We start from the raw sequence: 8,409 nt of genomic DNA, 5'->3' as shown, positions 1-8,409 counted from the left end.
AACATAGATGCCGCTGGAGGTCATTATCTTGAGAGAATTAATCCAGCAACAGAAAACCAAATACCACATGTTCTCATATAAAAGTGGGACACAAAGATGGAAACAATACACACGGAATTACTATAGAGGGTAGAGAGATATAAAGGCAAGCGCTGAAAAACTACCTATTGGGTACTCGTCTCACTACCCAGGTGACAGCATTATTTGTACCCTAAACTTCAGCATCACACAGTATACCCATGTAACAAATGTGAACATGCACTTCCTGAATCTAAAATAAGTCAAAAAAATTTTAAAAACAGAAGACATTTAGTATGGTATCATTTTAAAATCAGGCAATCAATGGTCATAACTAAATACAAAATTTAAGATAAACTTGCCTTTTAAACTAAACCAGACCCTTGCAAGAGAGGAGAAAAGAATATCTAATACCTAAATAAACTGAAAACTATCCCATGTTCAATGATTGGAAGGCTATATTGTTAAGATGGCAATACTCCTCAAAGTGATCTAAAAATTCATGCAATCCCTACCAAAATACCAATGGTCTTTTTTCCAGAAATGGGAAAGTTGATTGTTCAATTTATATGCAACTACATGGTGATGAAGCAGCTACCTTTTCTGGGATATACACCCACAGATTTGTCATCACGCCTCAGGAAAATTTAGGACAGGGACACATCTGAGTGGGTTAAGTAGCTGAACATTTAATAGAAGAAAGGAGAGAAAAGAGCAGCTTCTTATGAGACAGGGGGAAGAGGGAAAAGGAGGCAGACCCAGCAGATTTTATAGGCAGGCTGGAAAAGGCAGTATCTGATTTACATAGAGCCCAAAGATTGGTTCAATCAGGTGTGGCATTTACATAGTGGACAGGGAAGGTGGGCCACCTCACTCTAATCTTATTATGCAAATGGACTTTCCACTTGACCAGTACCATCTTGTTTGCTCCTTACTGTACATGTGGCTGGCAAAGGGAAGGGAAGATGGAGCCGCCATTTTGAACATACCTAGTCACAGGTAGCTTTTTCCTACCAGATTCACTGGTGCAGGCTTCCAGCTTGCTGGTCTATGTCTGCAGCTCGATTTTACAGGCTGCTGTTTCCCAGAAGATGATTTGGGGTTGCTTTTCATTAAAAAAGAAAAATCTTACCGAGGACTCCCAAATGCTTACTATCTGCCTAAGTAATTTATTCTTAATTTCTGTATCAGTGAGTTCTCAGTTTCCAACTTCAAAACTTACTACAAGGTATAATAATCAAAAGTGTGGTCCTAGCATAAAGATAGACATCAAGACCAATGGAATAAAACCAAAATCAAGAAATAAACCTAAACATCTATGGCCAATTTAGTTTCATCAAGGGTGCCTAGATCATTCAATCAGAGGAAAGAATCTCTTTAACAAATGGTGATGAGACAATTGGATGACAAAATACAAAAGAATGAACATCAGACCTTCCCTACCTCACTCCAAATGAAAAATATAACTGAAAATGAATGGAAAAACTTAAATATAAGAGCTAAAATTATAAAACTCTTAGAATAAAACATAGAGGTAAATCTTCATGACTTCATATTTGGCAATAGATTCATAAATTTGATACCAGAGTAGCAAAAGAAAAAATAGATAAACCAAACTTCATCAAAATTAAACTTTGTGCATCAAGAATATAATTAGGAATGTGAAGTGACAACTGATAGAATGGGAGGAAATATTTTCATATTATATATATGTAAGAGTTTACTGTTTTGAAAACAAACAATTCTAACAGCTTAAAAAGAAAAATAAAGGCAACTTAATTTAAATAGGAAATGGACTTGAATGACATTTCTCCAAAGAAGATATACAAATGGGTAGCAACATATTAAAAGAAGTTCAAAATCACTGGTCATTAAATACAAGTTAAAACCCCAATGAGAGCTGGGTGTGGTGGCCCTCACCTGTAATCCCAGCACTTAGGAATGCCAAGGTGGGCAGATCACCTGAGGTCAAGAGTTCGAGACCAGCCTGGCCAACATGGTGAAACCCTATCTCTATCACAAATATAAAAATTAGTCAGACATGGTGGCACATGTCTGTAATCCCAGCTACTCTGGGGACTGAGGCAGGAGAATTGTTTGAACCCAGGAGGGAGAGGTTGCAGGGACCTGAGATCATGCCACTGCACTCCAGCCTGGGCACCAGAGTGAGACTCTGTCTCAAAATAAACAAATAAATAAATTCATACTGAGATACCACTTTACATTCACTAGGATTGCTTTAATAAACACAGAAAATTACAAGTATTAGCAATTATGTGGAAAAATAGAAATCCTTCTACATTGCTGGAAGGGATATAAAATGCCACATTCATCGTAGAAAAGTTTGGCTCTTATACAAGAAGATAAACATAAAATTACTGTTTGACCCAGCAATTCAACTCCTGAGTATATACCCAAGAATTATGAAAATATGCCCATAAAGAAACATACACAAATGTTCAAAGCAAGATTATGTATAAGAACCAAAAGTTGGAAAAAATGCAAATGTCCATAAACAGATGAGTAACAATTTGTGATACATGTGCATGGAAAATAAAATATTTTTTATCCAAAAAAAAGAATGAAGTACTGATGTATGCTACAACTTTGAGCCTCCAAAACATTGTAAATGTAAGGACCCTGAAACAAAAGTTCACATATGCTGTGAGTTCTTTATGTATCCATAACAGGCAAACCCATAGAGACAGAAAGAAGATTAGAGGTTATTACATGATGGAGTGGGGGAATGGAGTAATTATTTAATGAATATAATGTGTTTTTATGGTGTGATAAAAACATTTGAAACCAGAGAAAGTTGATGGTTGCACAACATTGTGAATACATTAAATACCACTTAGGTGTATGCTTTCAACTGGTTAATTGTATGTTGTATGAATTTTACTTCCATTTTTAAAATGGCCTAACTCCCTGTTTTACAGATTTAATGCAATCCTATCAAAATCCCCATTGGCTCCTTTGAAGAAATTGACAAGTTAATCCTAAATTTCATATGAAGATTCAAGGGACCCAGAATAGTGAAAACAGTATTGAAAATGGACAACAAAAGACTCACACTCCTTGATTTAGTAAGTTGATATTAATACAAAGGTACAGTAATTAAGACTTCAGGTATTAAATTTTTTTGAAGGCCTTTTCTACATCTATTGCGATAATGATGTGGTTTTTGTCATTGGTTCTGTTTATATGATGGATTACATTTATTGATTTGTGTATGTTGGATCAGCCTTGCATTCCAAGGATGAAGCCAACTTGATTGTGGTGATAAGCTTTTTGATGTGTTGCTGGATTTGGTTTGCCAGTATCTTATTGTGGATTTTCACATTCATATTCATCAGGTATATTGACCTGAAATTTTCTTTTTCTCTTGTGTCTCTGCCAGGTTTTGGTATCAGGATGATGCTAGCCTTATAAAATGATTTAGGGAGAATTCCCTCTTTTTCTATTGTTTGGAATAGTTTCAGAAGGAATAGGATCAGCTCCTCTTTGTACCTCTGATAGAATTTGGCTCTGAATCAGTGTTTTGTTTTGTTTGTTTGTTTTTTGTTTTGTTTTGTTTGGTTGGTAGGTTCTTCATCACTGCCCCAATTTTAGAACTTGTTATTGGTCTATTCATGGATTCTACTTCTTCCTGGTTTAGTCTTGGGAGGGTGTATGTGTCTAGGAATTCATCCATTTCTTCTAGATTTTCTGGTTTACTTGCGTAGAGGTGTTTATAGTATTCTCTGAGGGTAGTTTGTATTTCTGTGGGATCAGTGGTGATATGCCCTTTATCATTTTTACTGTATCTATTTGATCTTCTCTCTTTTCTTCTTTATTAGTCTAGCTACTGGTCTATTTTCTTAACCTTTTCAAAAAACAACTTCTGGATTCATTGATTGTTTGAAGGAGCTTTCGGGTCTCTGTCTTCTTCAGTTCTGCTCTAATCTTAGTTATTTCATGTCTTCTGCTAGTTTTGAATTGTTAGTTCCTGCTTCTCTAGTTCTTTTAATTGTGATGTTAGAGTGTCGATTTTAGATATTTCCCACTTTCTCCTGTGGGCATTTAGTGTATAAATTGCTCTCTAAACACTGATTTACATGTGACCCAGAGATTCTGGTACATTGTGTCTTTGTTCTCATTGGTTTCAAAGAACTTATTTATTTCTGCCTTAATTTTATTATTTACTCAGTATTCATTCAGGAGCAGGTTGTTCAGTTTACATGTTGTTGCGTGGTTTTCAGTGAGTTTCTGAATCCTGAGTTCTAGTTTGATTACACTGTGGTCTGAGAGACTGTTTGCTACGATTTCCACTCTTTTGCATTTGCTAAGGAGTGTTTTATATCCAATTATGTGGTCAATTTTAGAATAAGTGCGATGTGGTGCTGAGAAGAATGTATATTCTGTTGATTTGGAGTGGAGAGTTCTGTAGATGTCTATTTGGTCCACTTGGTCCACAGCTGGGTTCAAGTCCTGGATATCCTGGTTCATTTTGTGTCTCATTGGCCTGTCTAATATTGACAGTGGGTTGTTAAAGTCTCCCACTATTATTGTGTGGGAGTCTAAGTCTCTTTGTAGGTCTCTAAGAACTTGCTTTATGAATCTGGGTGCTCCTGTATTGGCTATATATATATTTAGGATATATTTAGGATAGTTAGCTCTTTTTGTTGCATTGATCCCTTTACCTTTATGTAATCGCCTTCTTCATCTCTTTTGATCTTCGTTGGTTGAAAGTCTGTTTTATCAGAGACTAGGATTGCAACCCCTGCTTTTTTCTTTTCTTTTTTTTTTTTTCTTTTGCTTTCCATTTGCTTGGTAAATCTTCCTCCATTCCTTTATTTTGAGCCTATGTGTGTCTTTGTACATGATATGGATGTCCTGAAGATAGCACACCGATGGGTCTTGACTCATTATCCAACCTGCCAGTCTGTGTCTTTTAACTAAGGCATTTATCTCATTCACATTTAAAGTTAATATTGTCATATGTGAATTTGATCCTGTCATTATGATGTTGGCTGATTATTTTGCCCATTAGTTGATACAGTGTCTTCATAGTGTCAATGGTCTTTACAATTTGGTATGTTTTTGCAGTGGTTGGTACCGATTTTTCCTTTCCATATTTAGTGCTTCCTTCAAGAGCTCTTGTAAGGCAGACCTGGTGGCGACAAAATCCCTCAGCATTTGTTTGCCTGTAAAAAATGATATTTCTCCTTTGCTTATGAAGTTTAGTTTGACTGGATATGAAATTCTGGGTTGAAAATTCTTTTCTTTAAGAATGTTGAATATTGGCCCCTGCTGTCTTTTGGCTTGTAGAGTTTCTGCCGAGAGATCTGCTGTTAGTCTGATGAACTTCCCTTTGTGGGTAACCTGACCTTTCTTTCTGGCTGCCCTTAACATTTTTCCCTTCATCTCAACCTTGGTGAGTCTGATGATTATGTGTCTTGGTGTTGCTCTTCTCAGAAAGTATCTTTGTGGTGTTCTCTGTATTTCCTGAATTTGAATGTTGGCCTACCTTTCTAGGTTGGGGAAGTTCTGCTGGATAATATCCTGAAGAGTGTTTTCCAACTTGGTTCCATTCTCCTCATCACTTTCAGGTACACCAATCAAATGTAGATTTGATCTTTTCACATAGTCCCGTATTTCTTGGAGGCTTTGTTTGCTCCTTTTCATTCTTTTTTCTCTCATCTTATCTTCATGCTTTATTTCATTAATTTGATCTTTAATCTCTGATATTCTTTTTTCTGCTTGATCAGTTTGGCTATTGATACTTGTGTATGCTTCACGAAGTTCTCATGCTGTGGTTTTCAGCTCCATCAGGTCATTTATGTTTTTCTCTAAATTGGTTATTCTAGTTAGCAATTCATCTAACCTTTTTTCAAGGTTCTTAGCTTTCTTGCATTGGGATAGAATATGCTCCTTTAGCTCAGGGAGTTCGTTTTCACCCACCTTCTGAAGTCTACTTCTGTCCATTCATCAAACTCACTCTCCGTCTAGTTTTGTTCCCTTGCTGGCAAGGAGTTGTGGTCCTTTGGAGGAGAAGAGGCATTCTGGTTTTTGAAATTTTCAGACTTTTTAGGTTGGTTTTTCCTCATCTTTGTGGATTTATCTACCTTTGGTCTTTGATGCTGGTGACCTTTGTATGAGATTTTTGTTGATGTTGATGCTATTTCTTTCTGTTCATTAGTTTTTCTTCTAACAGTAAGGCCCCTCTTCTGCAGGTCTGCTGGAGTTGCTGGAGGTCCACTCCAGACCCTCTTTGCCTGGTTATCACCAGTGGAGGCTGCAGAACAGCAAAGATTGCTGCCTTCTCCTTCCTCCGAAAGCTTCATCCCAAAGGGGCACCCACCAGACGCCACCCAAAGCTCTCCTGTATGATGTGTCTGTTGACCCCTGCTGGGAGGTGTCTCCCCATCAGGAGGCTTGGGGGTCAAGCACCCACTTGAGGAAGCAGTCTGTATCTTAGCAAAGCTCAAGCACTGTGCTGGGAGATCTGCTGATCTCTTTAGAGCTGGCAGGCAGGAAAGTTTAAGTCTGCTGAAGGTGTGCTCATAGCCGCCCCTTCCCCCAGGTGCTCTGTCCCAGGGAGATGGACACTTTATGTATAAGCCCCTGACTGGGACTGCAGCCTTTCTTTCAGAGATGTCCTGCCCAGAGAGGAAGAATCTAGAGAGGCAGTCTAGCTACAGTGGCTTTGCTGAGCTGCAGTGGGCTCCACCCAGTTCTAACTTCCTTGTGGCTTTGTTTACACTGTGAGGGGAAAACTACCTACTCAAGCCTTAGTAATGGTAGATGCCCCTCCCCTCACCAAGCTCCAGCATCCTGGGTCAACTTCAGACTGCTGTATTGGCAGCAAGAACTTCAAGCCAGTGGATCTTAGCTTGCTGGGCTCCATGGGGGTTGGATTCATTGAGCTAGACCCCTTGGCTCCCTGGCTTCAGCCCCCTTTCCAGCGGAGTGAACAGCTCTGTCTCACTGGTGTTCCAGGTGCCACTGGTGTATGAAATAAAGAACTCCTGCAGCTAACTCGGTGTCTGCCCAAACAGCTGCCCAGTTTTGTGCTTGAAACCCAGGACCCTGGTGCTGTAGGCACCTGAGGGAATCTTCTGGTCTGCAGGTTGCTAAGACTGTTGGGAAAGCATAGTATCTGGGCAGGAATACACAGTTCCTCATGGCAGGGTCTCTCACAGCTTCCCTTGGCTAGGGGAGGGAGCTCCCTGAGCTTTCCAAGTGAGGTGATGCCCCACCCTGCTTCTGCTCACTCTCCGTGGGCTGCACCACTGTCTAACCAGTCCAAATGAAATGAGCTGGGTACCTCAGTTGGAAATGCAGAAATCACCGACCTTCTGCGTTGATATCACTGGAAGGTGCAGAACAGGGCTTTTCCTATTCTGCCATCTTTATTGTTCAGGTAGATTATATTTATCTAAACAATTGAGTCTATGTAGTCTAAATATTTAACAATTTAATTTTATATTTTTTATGATGCTTACTTGATATTCATCCATACAACAAAAACTTAAAATGCTTCTCAAGCATTACTCCTTGACCACTTAAACATCCATAGTAAACCCAAAACTAGTCAATGAATCACAAATACGCAAGCAGTCACATAACTAAGCTGTTGTTAACTTTTTACCTTCTCCATTTTGATCAGGAAGCAATCAATAAAGTCCCGAGGGTTGTTCATGTCCATTGATTCTTGGTGTTCTTTTACTTTCTCCAAAATATAACTTTTCACAAAAGCAATGTTTTTAAGTAATTTGTTATGGGCTCCCGGGAAATAATCAAGGAAAGGAGGAAAATTATTGCAGATCTAAGGGAAAACAATAATTTATTAAATTAAAAGCATTTAATAAAAGCTTACATACCATATACCAAGCTCTGGTTGTAATTTAAATATATAAATATAAATAAAATATATTCTATATCTTGATGGAGAAATTTTTACTGTACATATGTAGTAATTCTCTGATTATAAAAGATTTGAGGAAGAAAATTCTTACCAGAGAATCAAAGATGATAATCATTTCCTAGACTCATATCTCCTTTTTATAGTACAAAAGCATCTTTATATTAATTCTCTTACTTTTTACAATTCTTCTCTACAATCTTGAAATATAAGATGGTATCAATTACTACATTCACGTTTTGTAGATGACAGCATAGGTTAAAAGAATTTGGAAAATCTGATTGATAGTACAAAGCTTGTCCCTACTATATTGATTTCTATCAAGCAACCTCTGAAATGTAATTAGTATTTTAGAAGTTGGAGGGGTTCAAAGATGCTTCAAATTCCAACTGTGCACCAGAGCAGTTAAATGACTTCTCTAAAATCACACAGTTATTATCTAGGCAGAGTATAAAACATGCCAGTTCAGCACAGGGTAAAAGTGT

General features: G+C 37.9%; 1 protein-coding gene across 1 annotated transcript in view; it reads right to left on the bottom strand.

The window, feature by feature from the left end:
- LOC105536626 (cytochrome P450 2C9-like) overlaps positions 1-8,409 on the bottom strand; it is a 67,381-nt gene that overhangs the window by 44,368 nt on the left and 14,604 nt on the right. The window contains exon 5 of the mRNA XM_011976031.1: positions 7,652-7,828. Within this exon, the coding sequence (XP_011831421.1) occupies positions 7,652-7,828 (177 nt within the window). The remainder of the gene's footprint in view (positions 1-7,651; positions 7,829-8,409) is intronic.

This window comes from Mandrillus leucophaeus, unplaced genomic scaffold, assembly GCF_000951045.1.
Source record: "Mandrillus leucophaeus isolate KB7577 unplaced genomic scaffold, Mleu.le_1.0 Scaffold1615, whole genome shotgun sequence".
Lineage (NCBI taxonomy): Eukaryota > Metazoa > Chordata > Mammalia > Primates > Cercopithecidae > Mandrillus > Mandrillus leucophaeus.
The sequence above is the reverse complement of the archived record's forward strand: the minus strand, read 5'-3'. Positions and strand labels throughout refer to the sequence as shown.